At 44.6% G+C, this 25775-nt stretch overlaps 2 protein-coding genes across 6 annotated transcripts; one reads left to right on the top strand and one right to left on the bottom strand.

Annotated features, from left to right (window-relative positions):
- Positions 1-27: 27 nt before the first annotated feature.
- TEN1 (TEN1 subunit of CST complex) lies at positions 28-3726 on the bottom strand. 3 transcript variants are annotated; one of them, XM_063352213.1, is made up of 4 exons: positions 3621-3726; positions 1796-1902; positions 1518-1675; positions 28-164 (listed from the first exon to the last, which is right to left on the bottom strand). In XM_063352213.1, exons 2-4 carry the CDS (start codon positions 1879-1881, stop codon positions 28-30), a joined length of 381 nt encoding a protein of 126 aa, XP_063208283.1. In that variant the 5' UTR covers positions 1882-1902; positions 3621-3726. The 3 variants fall into 3 exon arrangements, with proteins under 3 accessions (XP_063208283.1, XP_063208281.1, XP_063208284.1); XM_063352211.1 differs by having other exon boundaries at positions 3511-3650; XM_063352214.1 differs by lacking the exon at positions 3621-3726 and adding an exon at positions 3443-3566.
- A 5-nt stretch (positions 3727-3731) lies between these two features.
- ACOX1 (acyl-CoA oxidase 1) lies at positions 3732-23912 on the top strand. Of its 3 annotated transcripts, none has more exons than XM_063352206.1 (14): positions 3732-3882; positions 5155-5314; positions 13907-14067; positions 15822-15929; positions 16455-16574; positions 17146-17261; positions 17459-17628; positions 17777-17939; positions 18644-18834; positions 19078-19257; positions 19865-19970; positions 20053-20196; positions 21058-21264; positions 22280-23912. In XM_063352206.1, the coding sequence occupies exons 1-14, from the start codon at positions 3771-3773 to the stop codon at positions 22328-22330; spliced, it is 1989 nt and encodes a 662-aa protein (XP_063208276.1). In that variant the 5' UTR covers positions 3732-3770; the 3' UTR covers positions 22331-23912. The 3 variants fall into 3 exon arrangements, with proteins under 3 accessions (XP_063208276.1, XP_063208277.1, XP_063208278.1); XM_063352207.1 differs by lacking the exon at positions 13907-14067 and adding an exon at positions 10825-10985; XM_063352208.1 differs by lacking the exon at positions 3732-3882 and adding an exon at positions 10825-10985 and having other exon boundaries at positions 5174-5314.
- The last annotated feature ends 1863 nt before the right edge of the window (positions 23913-25775 follow it).

Genomic DNA, 25775 nt, shown 5'->3' with positions numbered 1-25775 from the left:
TGGTCCTTGCTGGTCTCAGAGCTGCTGTCAGGACGTGCTGTTTCCCATCCACTTCTGCCTCTCGTTGAAGTATTTCCTCTGCTCCTGTATGGCTTGTTCCAGCAAGGGCACATTCATCCCTTCCACGCAGGTCAATATTCGTGCCTTTACCACGGGACCCTCACCTGGGAATATAAACAGGAAGCTTCTTTAGAAAGAAAAACAGACGGAGCAGCTTGGAAGCAAACAGAGGCTCAGAGGCAAACAGAGAGGTTCCCTCAGGCAGCATATGGCTCCAGCTGGCCAAATAACCATAGCCTGAGAATTTGCAGGAGACCGGATTGGCCATGTGCCTCAACCGACACGAGCAGCAGGCCCGGGAGCAGGTTAATTCAGTGACGTGCTTTTCCTCTGCCCTGTTGGCTACAAAATACTGGTGGCTGACACCGCGCTCTCCTTGCGCTGGGGAATGCTGAGCCCAGGACACGGTGCCAGTGCCTGTCATGCAACTTCTCTCTACTTTGTGGCTGGATGAAGGTTGGTTTTCCCTGTCTAAAAAGCATTAGGGATGGGTCTAAGCTCATTTCTGAATACCTCTGTGCAGACAAGAAGAGGACAGAACAAAGCTGGGCTTAGAAGAGGCTTAATGATGACTACAACCAAGAGTTCATTGGTGGCATTCAAATGGTAACATGGAGCTGCACTAAAGGGGCCAAACCTTGGTGACCCAGCCACCGTCTCAGCCTACTCCCTTTTCACCCCTGCAAAACGGGGCCAACTCACTCCTAAGCTGTGATGACCAAAATAACATGTCTTTCTAAAGGAATTTTGCAGCAGTGGCTTAGCAGGTCACTGACCAGACACCACATGCAGGTGGCTTTCCACATGTCACCGAGGATTTCAAGGGCACGAATGCAATTACTTCTTATAAGGTGTGGCCAAGACAACACTTGGGATTTGCTTCACAACCCCACGGCCCAGCCCAGATCAACTCCCCACGCAAAGGACCGTGCAGCTGGAGTAACGCTCAGGGCACCCCAGAAAAGGACAACAGGGTGCCCTGCGTGACAGAGCCTGCCTGCATTCCTCACGCCCCGTGTCTGAGGGCAGGGATATAATTAGAGCCTTTCAAGGATGGCAAAGACCAACCCAGCCAGCTTGCAATGAAGTATTGCTGCAATCAGCCACGTTTGGAGGGAAGACAACGTGGTGGCTGGTAATGATGCCAGAAGGCTTTAGCACAGGTTTCACAAGCTCAGTGACGCTGCTGAGGCACTTCTTGTTTCTAACAAAATCTGTGCGAGAGCGCCAGATTTCCACCAAGATAAGGGTGGCACTTCTCATGGTCAACGGGAAGAGTCAGGCTCCTCCGGCCCTCAATGACATGCTCGTGTGACCAGAGGCGCCCGCAAGAGATAAGCCTGCCTTAGCCAATGCTAGCCTCAGTGACGGTGTGTCTCACCACACACCCAGAGAGCCACGACGGAGCTGATGCACCATGAACAGCAGCGAAGGGCACTGGTTCCTGGAGGATTTACCTTCCCTGTGTTCGGCCTCTCCCAGGACCATGTAGCGAGATCCCAGCTGGGCTTGGAATGGCTCCACAAACTTGGTGTCAACACAGACGTGGTACTGAGCTGAGCTGTGCTGAGCGGCAAGAACGGCTTTGGACCGGGCCAGGTCGTAGCTGCATAACCTGGGAACGATCGATTTGGGAAGCTCAGGGGTGGGGATACAACAATTACAAACAGAGGGAGGAGGGTCAGCCAGTGAAGGAAAGGCCTTGCCTGCAAGGAGAGCGGGGTACCCTTCTCACCTCCCAAATGTCCTCAGCACCTCCCCCTCTGGGACTGAGCTGTTGATCTCCCACGGGAAGTAATAGACACCAGCATTTGGCAGCATCTTGCACAACCGCCGCTGGGCCTGCAGCAAAGCAAAAGATCTGAGTTCAGACCACCCTAATACCTGGCATAAAGAGGGGCTACCTTTCCCACCTGCAATCCAACAAAAACAGCAACAGGCAGCCCACCAGATCCTCCAGGTCCACCCCAGGCTACGGGTTGAGAAAGGTGAAGGAAATGGAAAAAATGGTGATTGAGAAGTTCGGAGAGTGTGAGGGACTGACCTGCAGAACCAGACCCAGCTGCTGGGGTGGTGGGGTACCACGCAGCAAGATTTAAGGTACGATCCCGAGTCTGTTCTCATGCTGCAGGATAAGAAATTCTGGTAGTGTCTGATCCAGCAGCTGGAGAACAATTACTTGGATACAATCCAGCCTAGTTTCACCAGTAGTCTAGTAGGGTTTAGAAGACAGCGATGAGTGAGAACGATTCACCCCAAGACAAGACTCAGGTGGGACTTTCTGGGAGCTCCAGCAGTGGAGCAAGGCTGGCAGAGGCAGGCCAGTCACAGCATAAAGCATGCGGAAAAGCAGGAATGCAGAGCAGCTTCGGCAAGATTTTAATTCTGCCCAGCCAGTGCCGTAGCCACGCTGTTGGCTGTGCCACAAAGTGGCTTCTTTTGGCACTCTTTTCCCTCCGACATGCCATGCAGGGTGCCCGTGTTCGGTGCATTTCCATGCTCCATTTACTGCTTTTCTCTCTGGTTTCTTGCCCCGCTGGGGGGGACCCCAAGAGCCGCACAATGGCCCAGGCAGGGAGTTCTGCAATTCAGACAAGTGGGGCCGCCCCACGGGGTTTGGGGAACCCCAGCACTGATTATGCAGCAGTGGGGACAGGCTGAGCTGCAACCCTGTGGCTTTAATGCTTGGTGCCCCGTGCCCGCCCCAGGCATCGCTCAGGGCTGTGAAACCTCTCTGGCAGGGTCCCAACCGGCAGCAACGGAGGTGGAATTCCGGCTCCATGTCCTCTGCAGGTCCCTGCACCTCCGCCTCGCCTCACCCAGGCTTCAGAAGCAAGTTCAATTCTGCGCCACCTGAGCGAGGTGAAGGCCGTCTTCCATCGCTCAAGTTTTGCTCCCGCATCACGCTGCGCAGCAGGAGGGGATCAGCCAGGAATGCAAGATGCTTGATGTGCATTTAATGACTTAATGCACTTTTTAACGCAACCCCAACCGCCCTGTGCCGTGTGCCCATTCCATGCACCATTTAATGCACCTGCAGCCCCAGCTGCACCACACTACATGCACACTGAACGCACACTTGGACCCAAGTGTGGCACATTATACGCAGATTTAGCACACTACCTAATACAGTATTTAACACATGGTGAAATGCAGCATGCTATATGGGCACTCAATGAACTATTTATTTAATTAACTATTGAATGCCTGGCTGCAGCGTGCTCTATGTGCTCTCAATGTGGTATTAAATGCATGCCTAGCCTCAAACGCAGCCCGTTGTATTAACGCACGCCCAGCCCCAGCTGCAAGACGCTGTGTGTCTATTTAGCGGACCATTTCACGCTCAATTTAAGGCGGCGCCCTGCACGCACACCCAACTCACAGGGCACTGCTAGACCTTCCGTGCGGGATGTAAGGCGCGCAGCCCGCTGTGCGCACAGCCCAACGCACCATTCAAAGCACGGGATCCATCCTGCCTGCCCGCTCGCCCTCCCCAGCCGCTGCCCGCAACAATTTAAAGCGCCATTAAATCGCGGCCGCCGCCCGGCCCCGCTTCTCACCGCCGCTTCCCTCCGCAGGCGATGGCGGTCACGTGGCCGTGCGTCGCGGCGTGGTGACGTTGCGCCGGGGGTGGGCGTGGCTGAGTGGCGGAGCGGAGGCCGGTGCGGGTGGTGGTGGAGTCGTCGCCGGTGAAGAGGAGGAGGAGGACGATGATGAACGCGGACCTGCGGAGGGAGCGGGCCGCCGCCACTTTCCAGCCCGAGCTCCTCACGCACATCCTGGACGGCGGCGCCGAGCGCACCCGCCGCCGCAAGGAGATCGGTGAGGGAGGGCCCGGATGGGCCGCCGCCTCCTCTCCGGCCCCGTGCCCCCCATGAGGGGAGTGGGGGGGATGGTGGTGGGGCGTCTGCCCGCGTCGGGGGGCTGTGAGGAGGGGGAGACAGCCTGGGGCGGGGGCTTGGGGGGGTCTCTGAGGGAGGAGAAGGTTTTAGGAGAGGGAAGTAGGGGTCGTATGGAGGGGAGAGGCTGCGAGGAGAGAGGGAGACCTAAGAGGGCGCCTCCGGGGAGAGGGAGACTGGGGTGACAGCGGGGGGGAGCCCCAGGGGAGGCGAGGGGACAGGGAGCCCCGGCAAGGGAGGCTGTGGAGAGAAGGTTTGCAGGCTGTAGAGGAGGGAGGACGCGGGGAGGAGCTTTTGAGGAGAGGGGGGACTCCAGGGAGAAGGGAAGGCTGTGAGGAGGGAGCTTGCAGGTGGGGAAAACTGTGAGGAAAGGGTTTGCAGGTGGAGGGGGCGGCCTGCAGGAAGGGATTTTTGTCATAAGGGGTTAGAGGGGAGCAGGAGCCGTGTTAAGTCCCTGATCCCCCTCTGCTTCCCTTCCCAGAAAGGATTTGGGGTGGCCCTGTTAGAGCAATTTGTGTTTACCTCTCTCTCCCTTCCTCCAGGGGGTGAGAGGCAGCTTCCCATGGGCATTTCTCCAGGCCCCTCTCCCCTCTTTTTTCCTTCCTAGTACACTCTTGCCCAATAGTACAAATATGACCTGTTTCTTACCCGCCACTGCCATGCGATGTGAGATTAACGAAATACATCTGTCGTCTTTCTTTCCCAGCCCATGCTGGGGTGGGACTGTCAGAGGCTGGTGTTGTGTAACTTGTGTGCCAAAGGGGACATGGAAAGTCAGTGGCCTCTGGGTACCTTGGTTTCCAGTCAGCGTAGTGGGAATAATAGTTGTGCCCTTCTGCAAGGGGTTGTGTGGAGCGCAAAGTTCATGAGGCAGTCTGATCTGGCAGTAATGATGGCTATTTGAGGTTGTTATTGAGGGGCCTGCAGGTCTTATGTTAGTGAATTAACCTCCTGCCAAGTCTAGAGTGCTCCAAACTTAAAATGCTGTTTATGTGTGGAATGAGAGAGTGACCTGTTGCTAGAGTCCCTCTCTCCAAGAGCTTTGACTTCTTTCTGATTTAATTAAATTTTATTTTTAATTTTCTGATATCTCTACCTGGAGGTACAGCAAGTGAAATACTGAATTGTTTCTCATCCACTGTCTGTTGGGGTTTGTGGAAACTGAGTTTGTTTTCCTCTTCTGTTCTGTCCCCAGAGGCCTTAGTTCTTAATGACCCTGACTTCCAGCATGAAGATTTGAACTTCCTGTCCCGTAGCCAGCGCTATGAGCAAGCCATCAGGAAGAGTTCTCTGATGGTGATGAAGTTAAGAGAATATGGCATTGCAGATCCAGAGGAGATCTACTGGTTTAAAAGGTACCTAGCTGTAGAGTTTGATTCTTGTATGTACTTTGATCATCACCAAGGATGTTAGAGTTATGCTTTTTTTCTGTGTTTGCTGTCCAAGGGAAGCTAAAGATGTGTCCAAAAGCCCACTGAAGTCTTCGCTTCAGTGAATTTCAGATGAAACTCTGATTTTGTGAATATTGTGTTTTCTTAGATTTTTTTTTTACTAGAAATGCACCATTAATAATGATATATATGCTGCAGAAAGTAAAAAATGGGACTTGTAGTCTGATTATTTTTTTTCCCTCAAAGGGATACAAAAATATGCCAAAGTACTTTGAATCTGAATAGATCTGATGAGGTTTCAGCTTCTAATGAAATCTGTTAAAGCTGATTACTTCACTTTGCACTTAGACCTAATAAAGTTGCGTTACAGGCATACTTGAAAATGTTCCAAGATAGCTTATATGTTCTTGTTTAAAACTATCTGCCCTGTCTCCCTCCTCCAAGCTCCTGGTGCTAGAGTGGTTCCCTTTGACCTAGAGGCTTTTTGTTGTATCTGACCTTTTGTTTGTCTGATAGTATTACCCTTGGATTAAGTTAATAAAAAACAAAACTGTCTTTCCATCTGAGTTTCATTCCTTCCAGCTTGCAGGGAACTTGGTTCCTGACTTTGACATATTTCTCCTCTTAGTTCTATTAAACTCATTCTGATATAATCAAACAGAAGCTGCTTAACAGAGACACTGCACAGATCTAGAAATCTGGGTGTAATATTATGAATATATCCTCTGGAACATTAAATGAACACTGCACATTAAATAAGGCAGTGGTAGAAATACAAGCCCCCTCTGACTGGACTTGTAGAAAAGCTGTCATTGGCCTCAGGGCATGAATATCGGGACCAGTTAGTTGAAATCGTCTTGTCTTCTGTAGTTTTAATTTCAAAGAAATTGGTCTACACTGACCTACGTCATGAAAGTTTTAGTGGAAGTATTGTAAAAGTTCTTTTGAAAATTGGCATTGGTGGACAATGATATGACGAAAAAAGTTCAATGACTGTATTAGATTATTCAGGTACTGCATGGCAAAAGTTAATAATTAATTTTTTTCTACGCAAGGATTATTGGAGGTGATAGGGAAGTTTCTTCAATTATTTTCATGGAGAAAATTCAGAGAAGGCTATCCAGTATATCAGCTGGCAAATTTCAACGAGGTTTGCAATGTAAATGCTGTCTTCTGATAACGTTACTGACACTATTTTATGAAAATAGGACTTTTCTGAAGTAATGAAATGATAGATTCTAGTTTTGTCTTTACAGAAACTTATTTGGGAGTCAGCAATTCTTAACTTTAAAAGGATGAAAGCTTAGTATTTCATATGGGTACAGTGAAAAATAATACATCCATATCTTATGTTGTATGAATAGTCAGGTGTGACTAGTCAGAATTCGTGATCCAAAATCAACTGAAACAATGAGGAAGGCTTACTTTTTTTCAGAGTCAATTCTAATTGCAGACATTCAGGATTTCAAAAGGTAATTGCAATTAACTGTAGACTGGCTGTATTTTCCCATGTCAAACATTTTTTAAACTTAGTGAACTCCATGCAACTAGCAAAATTATGTTTATTTCTATTGCATATCCAACTGTGCTAGTGAGTCCTAGCTGAAGGGACTTCATTTGTGTAAAAGCTGACCTGAAGAAAGTGTGTTTGGCTTTATTTGTTTTTCCAAACTGGGAAAATGAATGGATATAGTGTTGTAGCATGCCTTGAATTAAGTTTATGAAGTAGATTGAATGTCAAGTTGTATTTCTTGTGATTGACCATCAGACTTTTACATGTGGAAGCTTAAGATATTTTGCCAATAATCCCTCATGCCTTGTAATTATCCCCAAACAACAGAGACAGATTTATTTACATGTGCAACTTTTGAGAATTTTGAGCTAGTGGTTCTCCTGTGACTTTCGTATACTGCCAGAACTTCACGAGGTAGCTTTGTATCATGAGTGACCAACTTAAGCTTGATTTATGAATAGGTGAGGAGAAATGCTTCTTGCTTCAGCTGCCCTGCAGATACGCTTAAACAGTTGTTGCTGCTGTGACATGTTGAACTGGATGTTCCTCCTTCGTGTTTCCACAAGGCCTTTGTTGAACTCCAAAGCTTAAAAGGATTTATTAAATTCTTATTTATTCCATTCTTCCTGTGTCTTAACACGTCAACACTGCAGTTGCTACTGTGACTACAGCTTTTGAAGGCCAGCAGCCTTAAAGAGCCAATATTTAAGATTTCTTTTACAGTCTAACTGCAGCAAAATATAAGTCAGTGTGAAAAATGGGAAATTGGCATGTGTACAATGCTACACAGCTCTTTGAAGAGAGCAATCTGGTCAGTTTTAATTCACCTTCAAGTTTAAATAACCTTCACTGAGGAAAATAAGATTAAATGAAGAAGTGAAAAACAGTTGGGAGCAACTGGGGCATAGACAAAGAGAAGATCTGAGAGCTGCAACAGATGATTCTTCTGTTCATAAGCACTGCATGAACGTGTACTTTCCCCGTGAGAATTTGTCTTTACTTTTCATTTTTGACGCTAAAGTTAGGACCTGGAGTAGCTTTTGGCAAATCAAAATAGAAAAACTGTAGTAGGGGTCCTACTAGCCACTGCTAAATTAATTTAGAGTGGATGAGTCTGACTTGAGTATTTTTGGTACGACTAGAAAAGGAGTTTGTTACCTTAGCATTTGTTGTCTCTGAAGCCCAGTAAGCGCAGGTCGGACGTACCTCCTGCTACTTCTCCACTGAGGCAACCCTTCGTGCTCTTCCTTGAGAGCGTTACCTCAAGAACCACAAAAAATGACCCTATTTTATGACCCAGTTCTGCAGCTTGAGAATGTCTTTGCAATTGTTTATTTAGCTTTGGAGTCTTGGAAAATGCTGACTTTGCTTCTGTTGTACTCTGTTCGCTGATAAATATGCCATCGGACTCCTCTGTCAAATACAAGAACCTTTTAGTATGCGGGTGGCATTGATTGCTGTGAAATTCGGAAAGATCTATATTGCAGAAGTAGTGTATTACTACATGTCCTTCTCCTGTAAGCAGAGGAACTGCAGCCCTCCTCTTGACTCGGTGATTATTGTGGCAAGTTTGACTTCAGACCACCAAGGCGGTTGTTGGTCATTGATCAAATGGCTACTGCTAAATACAGCTAGCCACATTCAGTCATGATGTAGCCAAGCACTCGGAACAGTTACACAATGCAGCCTTTGGTGAACAAGCTGTATAGGTAGTGGGAAGTGCCAAGTGGGAATGTAGAAACTGGGAGGGGAAGGAATAAGAGTTCGGAGAAAGAAAACCTGTTGTTCCTCCCTTCACAGCTAGTACCTCTTCTGTTTGCTCTCTGTCATGAGGAAAACAGGATTCTCTCTCATTGTCATTCAAGTTGTTAAATGGCACATGAAGAAAATCCTAGTCATTCAGAATGGAGTATGCAGAGATGAAAAGTTTCTGCTGTAAATTAGCTAGCTTTAGTTCTGGTTTCAGCTTTGTTAATGCAACAAACTACTAAAATGCTGCATGTTTAGTCAGTGAAATAGTATGACCTCCTGACACAGGGATGTTAAAGTGTTTGCTTGCAAAATGTCATTCTTCTTACTCCTATCAGAGAAGGTGCTAGTTAGGCATGAAATATCGGGCACTTGTGATTAAACTTGCTGACAATCAGTAAAAGTTGCTGGTGTGACCTTTAAGAAGACTTCTTTTTTCCTGGAGCATTACCTTCAAAGAAGCAGTATCTGACCTGATTTTTCCGACAGCAGAACAAGCGCTGCACCTTTTTCACAAGTTCTTTCAGTGGCTCCTGAAAATACACAAAGAGCTGTTCAAGCTTTTCCCAAGCTGCCCTGAAATGGTATGTTTCAAAGTCAGTAATCATTTTCTCCCTGTAGGTTTGTCCTTTTTTGGGCCCAAGGAACAGATGCCCAGTAATGTTGCTGTAGGCAGTGAGGAAGTAAAAGGTGCTGCTATTGCAACTTGGGTCCTGGACTAAAAGAATAACCCATGCAGGAAACCACAAGAATGAAGAAAAATATTCTGTCTTGTGGTCCTTGTAGCGTTTTTAGGCCCTTGGTCACCCTGATAACGTCAGCTTTGTAAGCCTATGCTGCTGTAGGCAATAGAATATTTTCTGGTAAGATAACTGTCTGCCTTCATTCCAAGAACTCTGGATACTGTATGTGTGCTCACACCAACTTAAAGCAGAGTTAAAACTTTAATCACCAGCGTTAAATTACTTGATTACAATAGCTTTGCTCCTGGAAAAATCCATGGCTCATTCAGTCTTCTGCATTTAAAAACCGTTCCATTTAAAATAAGTGTCTTCAGCATGTAGTTCAGAGGTGCTGAAGAGGTTTTGTCCTGCCTTCTCTCACCCTGAGGCTGGGTTTCACAGCCTGTATAGGGATCTGGGTTTCAATTATCAATTATTTACTCTTTGCTCCCGAGCACTCATTCCAGGCATGGTGTAAAATGCCAGTAACAAATGCTGCTGTAATTTGACAAATTGTATGCACAGTGTCCCCTACGCAGTGCGGGTCTGTGTTGTCGACAAACTCTTAAATGTGCTCCCTGGGCAGGTATTAATACCTTGAGATGGAAGGGTATATTTTCCTTGTAGGTATCTTGGGCAGGTGGGAGAGATCTTGTATGTAGGTATTCGTGCAGAGCGCTCGTTTTTTCCTCCTCCATCTTAGAGCCCGGATGGAATAAGCATTTGTTACAGTACATTGAAGGTGAAAAAACTGTTCAGACTTCAGAAGTTTGAAGGGAAGATGCTGTCATTTACCACATAGCTTTTACACAGTGAAACTTTCCTACGCGTTTGTGTTATGGAGCTTGTTTTAATTGGGAATGTACTTTGCCTGCCATCATGGCTACTAAATTAGTAGAGTTTTCTCTCATGAAATAACATCTGTTTTGATGAAGCACAGCTAAAATTGTCTGATTTTCCTTCCGTTCCCTCCAGCAGTAGCCTGTAACAGTAATTTTAATTGAAGGTGAGTTCCTGATCTCTCAACTGATAGAAGCAGCTACAGGTAATACAGAGTTCTTCTGAAAAGCACTTAGTCGCCTAAGAAGCCTTTTCCTTTTCAATACATAGTGCTTCTAGCTAATAATGGCCTAGCTCTAGGCTACCAGCAGCAGTGAGATTTATTCCCACCAAACCTGAGAGACGGGGGAGAAAATAATTTCGTTTTCATGTCCTCAGCTTTAAGTTCCCCATGAATTGTAGAATAATATTTTCTCCCAGTTACATAGCAACGGCAGGATTCATGGAGTGTAGAAAATGCCTGAAAGAAACATGTATTTACCCATTAGTGTTGCTTCTGATGCCTCTGTATTTGGAGGTTGCTTGTGGGACAAAACAAGATTGAAATAGGCAAAGAGATTATTTATCTTATGCTATGGTTGGAGAAAAGCCTTTCAGGATCACAGTAACAGCGAGACTGAGATCCAGATCCCTCTATTTCTCTCCTGTAGAACATGCTTGGGCAGTTTTCCTGAACCTTTCGGTCTCCACTTCAGCATGTTTCAAAAAACCTTAGAGACCCAAACGACTGATGCTCAGAAGGAGAAATGGCTGCCTCTGGTCCATGGAGTCAAGATAATTGGCACCTACGCCCAAACCGAAATGGGACATGGTTAGTTCCCTTCAGGGATCAATGGGTAACCTGTTTTCTGTAACTCCAGTTTGTAAATTGATGATGCTCCCCAGGTAAATCTAAAAGGGGAAAGGTAAAATGGTTTGGTTAAGCGTTGATGTTTCCTGCCCTATAGCAAGGCAGCTGCTTTATTTCCCATCCTAACAATCACAGAGTTAGTTTTGGTCTTTTCCAGAATGCACCTCTTAGCTGATCACTTACGTTGTTTTAAGATGAGGAGGTTGTTCTAAGCCCTGGCAGTCTTGAATTTCACTTGAACTGTTTGGAACGTGTCAGTCAACAGTACTGTGGTTATGATTTTTGCCGGAATTTGGGGCACGTGTATCTCGGAGTTCTTAGTGCACGACTGGCCTGCATAAACAAGTCAGCAGTATAGCTTTTGATGCAACGTAGCATGGTGAGATTGTGCATTTTTGTTTTTGAAAGTAAGGTATGCTTTGCCCCAAGCACTTTTCTTCCAGATGCTACTCCATTGCAGCTGTACAACTTCATGGAAAGATCTTCGCTTCAAAGAAGAAAAACATCTTGTTCCTAATATTGTTGAAAACAACTTTCACTTCTTCAAATGGAAGAATGTTTAATGGATCAGAAGACAGTCTTTTAGTCCAGAACCTGGAATTACAGCCGTTTAACACCGACAAGAATAGTTTAAAAAACCCAAAGACTCCAGTGCTTGTGCGGGCATCTAAACTTGGAAAGCATGATATGTACAAGTCTGGACAATTGCAAAAGTTAGATGGTAATGCCAATTGCCAGTTCAGTTACAGCTACTCACGGTAGCTGAAAACCTTTGTAGAAGATGCAACAGAGGAAATCCTGTCATCTGTTCTGCTTGGGAGAGGTGGAGTGAGCACACCTAGCTGAACACCAGAAGCTGAAACAACCGGATGGCAACAATGAATGCCTGCTGACCTTGTTTGCTTTTTCACACCAACTTCTTCAAATCAGACACACATCCACACCACAGTGATTTGTTTTCCATGCTACTTCACATCAGATCATTGCACTTTCTTGCCTGGTGATGGTCTGGTTTGCTTATAGTTCTCGTGTTGTTTGATGTTAAAATTAGTATTTTTACACTTAATAGAACTAATATGGTGATAGTATGGTAAAGTAAATAGACTTTTAGTGCTGAGTAATTAAAATGCAATCATTTGGCATCCCTGCTGTGAATGTTGAGTATCTAACTACTTCACTAGTAAAGCTTCTGCAGTAATTGTCACTGAGGTCTGCTTAATTTAATTCTGATGTTTAGAAACTGGTGATGGGGCAAGAGACCCCTGGATTATTGAATTGAATCCTAGCCTGGCTGTGTACTTACTCAGTTTTATCTTAATGAGTGCCTACTCAGTAGCCTGTGTTGGTTTAACCTATTCCATAGTGAATAAGTCTCTCGAAAAAATAAAAGAAAGAAAAAGCACGAATAGCACAGGGCTGAAAAGGAAACAAAAAGGAGTAATGAAAATACTGTGCTGTTTCTACCTGGTTTATAGCTATTGCTAGTAAATAAGGTTTTCTTTTAGTCTTTGACTTTCACCTGTGTACTTCTCACCAGTACTGAGCTCACTTAAAATCTGGTGTTGCCGGTAACCCATTAGCTCCCTGTTGAGCTTGCTCACTGTTCAGTTAGAAACCTTAGAAAACATCGCCACTGGGTTTATTAGGTGGTTGAATTTGTAGGTGTCTGAGAATATCAAAGAACTCGAGTCCTTAGGAAGCTCTAGGGATAGAGCTAGTTCATATTAACGTGTGTTTAGAGGTAACACAAGAATGCATTCTTCCCACTTTGATAGGAATGCAAACTGAGTTTGAGCTGAGCTCAGATCAGTGCTCTTTCCGTAATGTGCATCTCATCTAAATAAATGTATATATTCCTGTTAAAGACCAGTTACGTTATTTTATACGTAAATGTGCCAGATGGACAACCTTTATACAGAAGGTACTGATCCTCAATCTATATCCCCACTATTTTAATATGCAAAGCTATCAATATTTAAAGCTTTAATGAGCATTTAATTCTCTATATTGAAAAACTTAATACATGCCACTTAACTACCTAACAGTGGTGTTGACAGAACTTGGAGGAAGAGTAGTTCTAATGAAGCATGTTTAATTGGAGAGACTTTGTGCTGGTGATTTATAGGTTGAAAAATGCTGGCTTTTTTGCTAAGTTGTTTATGTTCACAACTTTGACTTGCATATGCAGAGCACTGTCCTTTTAAGAGAGCTTTTAAAAATAGCAAAAGTGGAAGGGAATTAAGTTGGAATGTAATAGTAACATATACTAGTTGTGTCTGATCTTTAATTAAAAAAAGTGAAGTAGATAGTACAGTTAGGACTTTCCTTTTTTTTAAAAAAAAAGGTTTTGTGAAAATATAGCTTATTCATCTGGATAAACTAGGACTTCTGCCAGGTTCTAGTCTCAAACCATGGGGAGAAAAGAAGCGGACTTCATATCTTTGGGTGAAGGCTCACTTCATCCAACCAGACCACATTTTCAACAAACTGACGTTCTGTCTCAGCCCATTTAACTTAGGGATGCTTTAGTTTCCAAACCATAGTGAAGGTCTGGTCTTTCTTTTGGTTTGGATTAATCCTATTTTTTATCAGTCATGGTGCACCAAAAATATGGGAATGTTGCACGTGCATTTTATGTACGATTATAAAGAAATGCATTGCAGCATGCTTATTTCAGGGCACGTGTAATTTCTTATTACTCAGGCCTGAGAAAAGGACAGTGCTCTGACTTTCTAAAATACACTTGCTGAATTCAAATTTACACATGAATCGTTTATTTTTTTTCTTTTTGTCTCTTCCTGAATCTCCACCATGAATCCTCATGCTTGCTTCCCTCCCATAACATTCCCTTCACACTTCCATCCCATGGCACTTCTTCACAGCTTTGTTCATCGTGGACGGCCTGAGCCTCTGGACCTTCATCTGGGCATGTTCCTCCCCACCCTTCTCACCCAGGCAACCCCAGAGCAGCAGGATCGCTTCTTCATGCCTGCCTGGAACCTGGAGATCATTGGCACTTATGCCCAGACTGAAATGGGCCATGGTACAGTACATTCACTAAATGCTATTTCTAAGAATGGCTTTGTGTACAAAGGATTCCCCTGCCTGGGAAAAATGGTGTGTGTTTACCCCTCAGTCTTTACGCGTGCAGTTGTGGCTACAGGGAAAAGTGGACTGCCTCTGAAATTTTTAGTAGATCATTATGCCACATGCTGCTTGCCCATTTTTTCTCCTATGGGAGAGTTTGATGTCTGTAGCTTTATATATGAGCAATACTGAGTGCTCCTCTTGTGCCACTAGATTACTGCATGTGGCTATGTTGATGCCAACTTGGTGACATCTGTTGATTTCTACACTTACCATTCTTTCCAGTGTGGTTTCTGCTTTGCTCTACTTAACATTCAGTGTGAAGACAAAAGGACAGAGCTTTAAAATACTGAAAGAGATGCCAAAAAAAGTTAGAGTTGCTTGTCACCTTGGGACTGACCTTGGATCAGAGAACATGTGAAAGACTTGCTTCCAGTGCTCATGTTTTGGGGGGAGCTTTATTCCCCCAGTTCTTTAGTTCACTCCCATGTGTTCTTTTTAATTGGACCATGAAATGTCTTTTTTTTTAATTCTCTGTCTGAAGTAGACTTTGTTCTTTGTTGTTATTCCTTTGCTTTCAAGCCTTGAAATGGATTTTGATAACTCCAGCAGTATTGTGATCACAACACTTTTAATCCAAGTTTCAAAGGGAGGATATTATGCCTTGGGAAACATTAATTTTGACGTCTGAGAGTTGCAGATGAGAATTATTTTCTAAAAATGAGCAGGATTCACCTTTGTGCTGAAGTGAAATGTAGAGACTGTGTGAAGCATAAACTAACTGCAAGTCTGTGGAGAATCTCTTGCAACTAGTGAGGTTTGAAGATCCTTTTCCAGCAAAGTAAGTCTGTGTTAAGCTGCCTGTGGAAGTCTACGATTAACTCCATGCTTTGGAAACGTGGTTGCATCAAGGCGATACCATTTTTCGTGCTGAAGCTCTTGAGTAGGGTCACTGGCTCTCTCTCGGTCAGTCCAGAGTATCGGGAGTGTTCGCAGCTTGTCTAGTTCAAGCAAATAGGCACAGTGATTTTTATTTTTTTTTTACACATGCAGGGACAATGCCACTGCTGAGACAGGTGTGTGTGAAGTAAAGAGTTGGGGGCAGAAGACAAAGACTGTTCCTGGAATTGTTATCTTCACCTTTTTGCAGTCTCTTCATCTACCTGCATCAGTACCCTAGCATATATATGCCGTTACTTGCTGTCTTGGAGCTATGGATGATCTCGTTTGGGGGAAACTGCTCCATCAAGTGAGGAGGATGTAGGCCTGATGAGGGAATGAAGAGATGATGGGCACCACTTATTTCATCTTGTGGCTGAAAAGTGTATGATTTTTAGTTTGCAGTGTAATCAGATCGCAGTTTTAGCGAAATCCAGGTGAGCGTGTTTTTGTGGACCTTTTTAACTGAGAAAGGGCTTCTGGTGTGTAATAGCCAAAAGGTGTCAGATTGGAGGTGCTTGGAAAACTAGCCTTAGACCACTGGGGAAAAAAAACCAACCACTGTCTCTTCTGCAAATTGGCTTCAGGTCCCAGAATATGGTCTGACTCTTGCTTGTTCTTCCTTAATTGGCTGATATTTAGTCCTTTAAAAAAAGAAAAATTAAAATTTGTACATTACTACTGGAGTTCAACTTTCCATTGTCCAGTTCTGTCCTTGTCTCTGTTTTGTAACTGACTTTCTGCGAAAACAATGTGTTTGCTTATTTTCAGGAACTCATCTTCGGGGTCTGGAAACTACAGCTACTTATGACCCCGCTACCCAGGAGTTCATCCTCAACAGCCCCACTGTGACCTCCATTAAGTGGTGGCCAGGTGGACGTAAGTGCATCACTGTGTGTCTAAATTTGGAAGATGTATGAAAAAACTTAGGGAGGTGATGTCATGTGTATTATATCTACAAAATGATGATTGAAAGTTGATCCAAAGAGCTGGCGGAGAGGGAGCTACTCTTGCATAACAAGTAACAGACTTGCCAGAGCCTGCTACAACTTTGGATTATCTGTATGCTCTGAATTGTTTCTCAGAATCATTCACACTATGGATTTGGTGTAATTTTTGATCAGTTCTATTAAAATCTTTATAATTCCTTCAGCTCCACTGGCAGGTTTGCCAAGGACTTGGTATTGTATAGTCAAGAGAATCGTATTGTGTACCTTTCATTGACTTGAGCAACATTGTTTGTCTAGCTGTAGAATTCGGTTGATAACCAGTGTTGTAAACCTGGTTTTCTAACACATGATGTGGTTAAGGTAATCTCAGATCCTGCTTTATGGAAAGAGACTCTGTATATAAGTATGTTGAGTGTTTTGGTTTTTTTCCTTCTGATTCGTACTCCTTTTGCAGTTGGAAAGACGTCGAACCATGCCATTGTTCTGGCTCAGCTTTACACTCAGGGCCAGTGCAAAGGGCTGCATGCCTTCATTGTTCCCATACGGCAGCTGGGCACCCATGAACCTTTGCCAGGTAAAAATTGATGTTAAAGGTTTAGCACTCATGGAATATGTTAGATCTGTTTCTCTCCAGCTATATACAGCTGCATGTGACTTGTTAATGTACATGAGTTATTTCACTAGCTGATTTCAGTGAGTAGGTGGTAGGCCACAGGGCTTAAAAGAGTCTTTCTTATAACTGAATTACCACTGAGTCATCTTGCATGTCACACCTTCAATGTGAAGGTTAGTTTGGGATTTGATTCTGTCCCAGTGTTTCTTAGCTATGCGTTCTCTGAGGCAGCATGTCCTACTTTCTGAAAGGGACGGAATACGTTTCACTGTTCTCTAGCTAGAAGTGAGCTGGATGATCTTTAGATGCGGTTCCCCCAGTGACTGGATAGTAGGACTGCATGTGAATTATGAAGATCCCCATGTTTTGATGTCCACTTTTCCATCAAAGAGATTAAGGTCATTAGCTGTTACTCTTAACAATGCCAGTACTTGCTAGAAAACTAAACAGTCTTGGAGGGGAAGGCTTGAACCTCTCATATGGTGTTTAGTTCCTTTGTCTTAATGCAAGTGTCTCTGTCTGTCTGTGGCAGGTATTACAGTGGGTGACATTGGGCCAAAATTTGGTTATGATGAAATGGATAATGGTTACCTGAAAATGGACAACTTCAGAATTCCTCGGGAGAACATGCTCATGAAATATGCCCAGGTAAAGCAGTGAATTTCAGCACATGCTGCTGTTAGAAATGGACACTTCCAATGTGCTTGTGTGGTTGAATGTTGTGCCAGCAAGAGTGTAGTTTGCTTGTAAGTGCTACCTGATGAGTTTAGAGCTTGAGATGTGAACATGTAAATGGGAGGAAACCATAAAAATCAACAGGATATTTTGTGTTTTTTTTCCGATAGGTTGAACCAGATGGCACCTATGTGAAACCACTTAGTGACAAACTAACCTATGGGACCATGGTGTTCATCCGATCACTCATTGTAGGCGATTCAGCTCGCTCCCTGTCCAGGGCTTGTACCATTGCCATCCGCTATAGTGCAGTGAGACACCAGTCTGAGCTAAAGCCAGGGTAAGTGCAGTGAAATAAAAGAGCAGCCTAAGTGCTGAGGGAAAATTCCCAAATACTGGAGGGAAGAGGGACTGTGCTTGACGTCGTTTGGAGTTTGGCTAGTATTTGCTAGCCACTGGCATGCTAACTCATCTGTATTTTGCTCTAGGGAACCAGAACCCCAGATCTTGGATTATCAGACCCAACAATACAAACTGTTTCCTCTCCTGGCAGCAGCATATGCTTTTCACTTTGTGGGAGCCTATATAAAAGACACCTATCGTCGTATCAGTGGAGACATCAATGAAGGAGATCTGAGTGAGCTGCCAGAGGTACTGTGTCCTCTGGTTTTATGTAAGGTTTCTTTACAGCGTGGGAGGAAAGGCATCAAGCCTTTCTGGCTTTCACTTATGAGACGTCTTCTAATTCTTTAGATTCAGAGATTCCAAGCCCAGTATGTGCTGGTGACTTTTATTTCTTTATTTACACTATTCATTTAGCAACCCTTTAAAAGAAAAAAAAGAGGGAGTAATGCACAGTGAGAAAGCTACTCTGAATATATTTTTTTAAAAAGGTGACTTTCCAGAAATGATGGTGTATCGCATGGGAGTGGAGTTAAGACTGGTCTTATGCTTGTGCTGTAGCTTCTTGATTGTTCTTCCAAGTCACTAGGGTAGAACTGGTGTGTTGATCGGAGATACTGGTACTATTCTTGAGGGATTAGGGTTGTAAAATGTCAGTTTTCAGTTAGGGATTTTGTCTGAGAATGTAATGTGGCGATAGGCAATTGAAAACTGTCTTGGACATAACTCGTAGAGACAGAAAGGATGTGGTACTGAAATCTTTACATGTATAGAGGCTTTCATATAAATAGTTTGGCTTGCGAAAGAGTCCTTACAAGAAAAACAGGACCCTGTGGGGCACTGGAAGGATTGTCTTGACTCTTCCTTCTGGGAGCTGCAGTACTTGGCATGAATGTTTGCAAGCTGAGAATGGAAAATAAAAAATCTAAACTGGCTTTGCTTTTGTCCGTCAGCTCCATGCACTGACAGCAGGGCTGAAGGCATTCACTTCCTGGACTGCCAATGCTGGTATTGAAGAATGTCGGATGGCATGTGGTGGGCATGGCTACTCTCGCTGCAGTGGCATTCCTGACATCTATGTCACGTTCACCCCATCCTGCACCTATGAGGGAGAAAACACAGTCATGATGCTGCAGACCGCAAGGTATGGTAGTTTCTGTCCAGAGACAGCCTCGCCTTGCCATTATGATCTTTGTAGCTGAAGTGATGGGCAGAAGAGTATCCTGTATTACCATGAAACTGGTCTCGTGTTTCTGTGCCTTGCCCTATTTTTGACAGAAAAGTATATGCCTACAGCTATTTGCTAGTCTGACCCTAGGTGAGATGACTTCTCTTCATTCAAACAACTCATGAGTAAGAGTTGCTATTTGTTGTCTCTGCTTTTCAGGTTCCTTGTCAAAAGCTACACCCAAGTTAGTTCTGGGCAGCGGGTTACTGGCATGGTGTCCTACCTTAACGATCTCTCCAGGCAACGCATTCAGCCACAGCACGTGGCTGCTAGAACTGTGACTGTGCGGATCAATGATCCAGTCAGCTTGGTAGAGGCCTACAAAGCACGTGCTGCCCGGTGAGTTCACACTTAGTAGACTGAGCCAAGCACCAATAAAATTGCGTGTCTTGGGAGATGGTAGCGATGTGCTGCCGTGTTAATGTTAGATTCTCGAGCTGTGGTTTATAAAGCTTTGCTCCACATGTTGCTTTCAAGAAGTGACGCGCTTTACAAGATTGGGTCAGTGTTAAGCGCTTTGAGGTTACAAGAGGCTACATACAGCCTACGCATAGCCTAGTTACTCTGTTCCATTTTGAAATATCTTATTTGAATGTAAAGTACCCTTGAGCATATAAATACCAACATTGTTCAAACTGCTCAGAGATCTATCTAGAGAGAAACAATCCTGATATTAAAGCCTGTTGTGAAGGAAGTGTGGGAGTAGAATAGATACCTATATATGAGTAAGTGTTCAAGCACCACATGTGTGCTGTGAAATGTCATCTTGCTCCTCTGTAGCTGTGTTCTAGCTGCAGCAGTGAGGACAGGGGTTTAGAGCCACAACTGCTCACTCCAGATAATGTATTCAGTCGTGGCACGCGACCTCTGAGGTCTTCTCGTAGGAATTCAGTGTACATAATCTTGTTAATGTGCATAACCTGGTTTTCTTTCTTTTATGAAATAGACTTGTAGAAGCTGCAGCAAAGAATTTGCAAGCTGAACTGAACCACAGAAGGAGCAAGGAGGACGCCTGGAACAGAACTTCTGTTGATCTTGTGCGAGCATCTGAGGTCAGTGATATGCCTGATGAAGAGATGCTCCTACAGCATATTTCTTTATGAACCAGATTCATCTTTCTTTCATTTCTCGTAGGCACACTGTCACTATGTGATAGTGAAGCTTTTCACAGCCAAGCTGTCTGAGATCAGTAATGCAGCTGTTCGTGCTGTCCTGACTGAGCTGTGTCTCCTGTATGCACTGTACGGGATCAGTAAGAACACAGGGGATTTCCTGCAGGTTGGTGTCTTTCTCCAACACTTTAAGTCTCTAGAGCCAGAATTGCTGTTTGCAAAGAGGCTTTAAATGCCGAGTTGCACAAATGTTTAGGCATAAGGTCTTGACAGTTGATTTCCGGAAGGCCATTAGCAGTGCAGGTCTGAGGGAGGGCTCTTGTCGGGTTTCCCTTGTGATCTGCCAGAAGCAGAGTTGGATGATAAATAGTAACGTGGCATCTCTCTAGGTTAGATTAAATGTTTTCCAGTTGGTGACCAGGTGTTGTATGTTAAAAAACCAAGGAGTTAATAAAGGAGATGTAAGTTAGACATGTTCTGAGAGCCATATGAATTTGTAAATTAGTGCACAAAAGGGGCATATTATACTCCAAGTCTTAACCCATCCTTTAGTGAATGGGTTTAAATTGTCAGGTGTTTCTTTTCCTCTTTTCACTCTTTCCGTTTGAGAATGTATTTGTGCAGTAGTGTTTTATTTTGTCTTCAGGCAGATGTGCTATGTTTTGTCTTCCCATTTTCCTCTTTCTACTTATTAAAAAGTTCCCTGAAATGAGGAATTTGATATACACATGTGCACATTCTTCAAGAAAACCTGCTACTGAAGTTAACATGCAGGTACTCCAAAGAATGAGTCTCCCACCAAAGGTGAAATAGCTGAGCAGTACAGTGGGCTATGCTAGGCACCTGCTTTTGCTTGTAGACTACGGCAAATTGCCAAACTGATTACTTAACACTAAGAAAAAAAACCTCTAATGTTTTGTGAGCTGCTGCGTTTTTGATGAGGGAAGGCTGACCTGTGTTAGACCGTAGGGGAGGGGAAGGTTCTTGCGACTTGCATACTCTTCTGATAATCTCTTTTTTCCCCAAGGCGGGTATTCTGAGCGATGCCCAAATTACTCAAGTGAACCAGCGCGTGAAAGAGCTCTTGGCTATAATTCGTCGCAACGCAGTGGCACTGGTAGATTCCTTTGACTTTCATGACGTTCATCTTGGATCTGTGCTTGGCCGATACGATGGCAACGTCTACGAGAACATGTTTGAGTGGGCAAAGAAATCCCCATTGAACAAAACAGAGGTAAAGAAACTTTATTTTTTCATCTTTAGGTCGCATGTGTCCAGAGAAATAGCTGAATTTAGGGTTTTTTAATTTTGATCCAGTGATCTCTGCATGTAGTCGATGAAGGAGGGAGAAGAGTCACTAGTGGTAATGGACCAGAACTAGGAACCTGCTTCTGTTCCTCTGCTTTCAGCATGCTTTCCCATGTGTCGCATGCATCCCTATGGGATACTTCCGAGTTCCTCAGTTGAGGAAGGAAGTCATACTCTCCCCTAGAGAAATGACTGAATAATCTCATTGGATTTAAAAGAAGTTATCACTTGCTGTTAATTCTGCTCAGTGAAAGTAGCCTTACCTGTTTTCTGACAAATCTTTCAGTGCCTTCAAGCATTAGCAGTGACTGGAGAAGAAAATAAATTGCTCTCCTGTAGTACTTAAGTGTCAGGTGTTGCATATCTGCCCTAAGGCTGTAGCTACAGCTGAGCTAATAAAAGAAACTGATCTGAGAAGAGTCAGCGTCCCTCTTTCCATCAGCCAAAACAGAACGCTAAAGCCTGTCTCAGTGCCTTTGTTATTATCTTTACTGCCTTTATTTGATTTGGACAGACTCTCTCCTGTGATGGGCTGCCAGAGACTATGACTGTAGTTAAATACCACCAGAACTTGCTCAATTTTTTTGTGCTTCTGAAGTCAGTGGGGCTTAGGAGCTTCATTACAGTTCCCTTAGGAGACCTCTGCCAGTTCTCTTTGACTTAAAATGCCAAAGAATTGTCTGCATGGATATAAGAAGTCTTGCATTCTTTTTTTCTTACAAGAAAGGTAGTGAGGAAGCCAAATTGTTTTGGCCTACATTTTCATCCTTTGTGTCATATAGACACTCAAATACAGGACTTAGCTGGCTGTTCTTAGATCTCCAAAGTGCCTCTGATTCAAGTTTCCATAGTATAAAACCATACTGCAGGAGGTAATGAGCTAAAACTGTTCTAAAACTCAGGCCTGACCTTGTTGTAACCACCATCTTGTCCTTTTACAGGTTCATGAGTCTTTCCACAAACACCTGAAGCCGATGCAAGCCAAGCTGTGAAGCCTCCTGGTTTTGTTTTGTTTGGGGGTTTTGTTTTGTTTTGTTTGTTTTTTTTAAAAGCACACTTTTCCTGACCTGAAAACTGGGTGTTAGCATCCTTTCATCAGGCACCTAAATCAAACCTTTCAAATCCTGTTAGCAGTAGGACAGTGAATAATTGTAGCCTTTCTTTCCACTTGTATAAATTGAGGAGGTGTCTGGGGAGAGTGCGTAGGGATTGATGCCTGGTTTTAAAGTGCAATTATAATGGTAAAATTAACCTTTTAAAAAATCTGGGAGAGCTTTATGGATTCACACAAGGATTGCTTTTGTGAAGCTGCTAACTAGAGTGAAGTTACTGTCAACTGGAAAGGTAGCAGGAATTTACTACTAAGTAGTTAACAGCCCTCAGGCAATAGCTTCTAATGAGCAGTTATGTTCTCCCCTCAAAAAGCATCAATGTCTTGATTTATTATTATTATTTTTTGTAAGATTAGCACCACCTCTCTCCTTGTTTGGCAAATATTTATGCTGTCTAAAGCCTCCTGCGTAGTTTTGTGCCTGTGAATCTCTACGTGGCACTACTTTCCTGATCTGGCTGGGAAGCAAACACCCATCCTTCTCTGGAGCTCTGCTTCATTCTTCTTTCCAGGAGACATCTTCATGTTTTCCAATACATCCTTCTTTCACTGCCCTGCAGAAACTCCCTTTGCCTCTGTGCCAGCTCCAACACTGGCACCTTACTCTTCGTTAATAGGAAGTTAAAAGAACATAGCGATGCTGCTCTGAGGGGAAAAAAAAAAAAAAAAACAAAACAAAAAACAAGTAGTAGTAGTCAGCTAGGTGCTGGTACTAGCTGTTCTGCCCTTAAGTGTTAGCATTTTTGTAGCACTATCTCAAAGCACTTTACAAATGTTAATTATGGTGATTTGATGTGAAAAACCACAGGTAGTGGGGTTTCCTACTGCAAATTTGACCTGGAATGATGAAGCCAGTATTTGAGGGCAGAAATCAATTGACCCATGGTCCTTAGGTCTTCAGATTGTTCTGGGATGTTCTTCTGTTTTTTAAAGGCATTCTTCAAGAAAATGACAATCCCAAGTGAAGTGTCCAGATGGTGGTTTGTTTTTTTTCCTGCCCATGCATTTCCAAGGAGCTTTCTCTGATTTGCTTAAGTTTGGTTTTATATTGACTTGGGACTTGCCCGGTGCTGTCTGGATTTAACAGGTGAAAGATTTAGCTTTTAACAGAACCTCCTGATGCCCAGTGAAATCAGTGCAACTACAACTAAGCAAAATCATTGCTGTTTTTCAACACCAATAACTGTCCAGTAACAATAAACCTCTCTTCACAACAGATAAGAGCAACTTTGAGCTTAAGATGGTAAAAAGCTTCAGCATAAACCCAAATCCTGCAGTGAGGCAACATCTGAGAAGCTGGTTGTCTGACAGCTTTGGTATCTGTTAGTCTCTAATTTTGGATCAGTTTTCATGGATGAGTGTTTTTTCCTGGCGCTAACAATGATCAGGCACGATGTTTGGCTCCACATGCAGTAGCTGAACAGAAAGAAATGTTTAATTTTAAATAAAATGATCAAACTTGCCCTTTGGCTGCTGAGTCTTTCAGGTGGAATGGAACCACCGCTGTTCAGGATACCCAAGGAGGCAAAGGGCTTTGCCTTCCCTTTATTGAGAGATTGCTGGCCTGGGGAGGGATGACAGAGGTGCAGGTTCAAAATATGTTAATGAGAACAGTACTAGCTAACTATGTACAGATTTAATAAATTACAGAAATGTGTTTTCAGACAAAATGTCTTTCTTTTCATGCATTGCTTTCACTGGATCTCATTTAAAGTAATGGGTGAGGTAGAACGAAGTATTCAAAAGACTTTAAATTAGTTGGATTTTATTTGTCGTCTTTCTAGTCTGACCTTTCTGGCTTTGCTCTGCAGCATTCCAGGGCAGCCAGCCCAGTCCAACAGCTGCCTTTGCCACCACTGCTGCTCCTGACCACAGGAGAAAACAGAACTGGCGGAGAGGAAGGCTGCCTGTGGCACATTGCTCGGGATTATTGTGGCTCATAGGCCAGCGAAAGCTGATCCCTGCCAACAGCAAAGATTTAACAATAGTGCTTGGCAGCAGCAGCTTTAATTCATGGCAGCTGTTTCTTTAAAATTGTTTCCCCCTGTTTTCTGGGGTTTTTTTGGAGTAGATGGTGATGTAACGGCAAATCCTGTGCTTCCTTGCCATTGGTGAGGATGTTGTACACTTGTTCATCTTGCTGCTGTTCGTGGTGAGACCCGAATGCCACAACCTGGGATGCCTTATGTGTCTCATGGTCAGCAAGTGGCATTTAAACTCTGTCAAATGGCCCTGCATCCTTATTAGGACTCCTCCATCTTTTGACAAAATGTGGTGGTACCGTTTCCACAAGTGGTGAGCTTCTTCTGCTTGAGTATAAGCGGTTTCAGTGTCAAGCCGTGGCACTTGTGAGCTACACTGTTCTTGGACTACTGAAGTGAGTGGTCTGTTTCTCAAAAGGACTCTGATTACTCTTTATCAATTAAACACCAAGACAGGACTTTAAAACCCAGTGGGGCTGATTGCTTCTGCCAAAGCCAGCCTGCTGTCTTTGAAGGTACATCTTCAAAGGTGTTGGTTGAGGGAGGTGATTTTGACCCTCTACTGTGCTTTGCTGAGACCCTACCTGGAGTGCTGTGTCCAGTACTGGAGCCCTTGGCTCTGGAAAGACACAGATCTGTTGGAGTGGGTCCAGAGGGGGCCACAAAGGCGCTCTGAAGGCTGGAGCCCCTCTGCTATGAGGAAAGGCTGAGAGAGTTGGGGGGGTTTAGCCTGGATTAGAGAAAGTTCTGGGGAGACCTTAGAGCCCCTTCTACTCCCTTGGGAGGGGAGGGACTCTGCATCAGGGAGGGGAGTGATGAGGGTGGAAAGGTTTTGAACTGGAAGAGGGGAGATTTAGATGAGATCTGAGGAAGAAGCTCTCTCCTGTGAGGGTGGTGAGCCCCTGGCCCAGGCTGCCCAGAGAAGCTGTGGCTGCCCCATCCCTGGAGGGGTTCAAGGCCAGGCTGGACGGGGCTTGGAGCAACCTGGGCTGGTGGGAGGTGTCCCTGCCCAGGGCAGGGGGTGGCACTGGGTGAGCTTTAGGGTCCCTTCCAACCCGAACCATTCTGTGATCTTGGGGGCAGCAAAACCCCTCTCCCCCGGGGTGTCCTCAGGCTCCCGAGGCCCCGTGGGGAAAGGGGACGATCCCGCTGCTGCTCCCAAGCTCCCCCTGCCCGGGACGGGGGTTCAGGGTGACCGGGAGGGTGCTGCAGCCCCCGGGCACCTCGCCCCACCCCAGCTCCGGGGGCTGTGGTTGCGGGCCCTCCCCCGAGCCCGGCGGGGACTACATTTCCCATCGTCCCGCGAAAGGAAGGGAAGGGAAGGGAAGGGCGGCACTTCCCGGG

This window comes from Chroicocephalus ridibundus, chromosome 14 (genome assembly GCF_963924245.1).
Source record: "Chroicocephalus ridibundus chromosome 14, bChrRid1.1, whole genome shotgun sequence".
NCBI classification, from domain to species: Eukaryota; Metazoa; Chordata; class Aves; order Charadriiformes; family Laridae; genus Chroicocephalus; species Chroicocephalus ridibundus.
This window is presented reverse-complemented; position numbering and strand designations above follow the sequence as displayed.

Excerpts from the sequence above, each read along its gene's own strand:
- TEN1 (XM_063352211.1), bottom strand. Across the intron at positions 1,676-1,795 it reads GTGCTGAGGACATTTGGGAG|GTTATGCAGCTACGACCTGG; the intron begins GTGAGAAGGGTA and ends GATCGTTCCCAG. Across the intron at positions 165-1,517 it reads AGAGGCCGAACACAGGGAAG|GTGAGGGTCCCGTGGTAAAG; the intron begins GTAAATCCTCCA and ends TTATATTCCCAG.
- ACOX1 (XM_063352206.1), top strand. The coding sequence starts at position 3,771 with ATGATGAACGCGGACCTGCGGAGGGAGCGGGCCGCCGCCACTTTCCAG. Across the intron at positions 3,883-5,154 it reads CCGCCGCCGCAAGGAGATCG|AGGCCTTAGTTCTTAATGAC; the intron begins GTGAGGGAGGGC and ends TTCTGTCCCCAG. Across the intron at positions 18,835-19,077 it reads ATGATGCTGCAGACCGCAAG|GTTCCTTGTCAAAAGCTACA; the intron begins GTATGGTAGTTT and ends TCTGCTTTTCAG.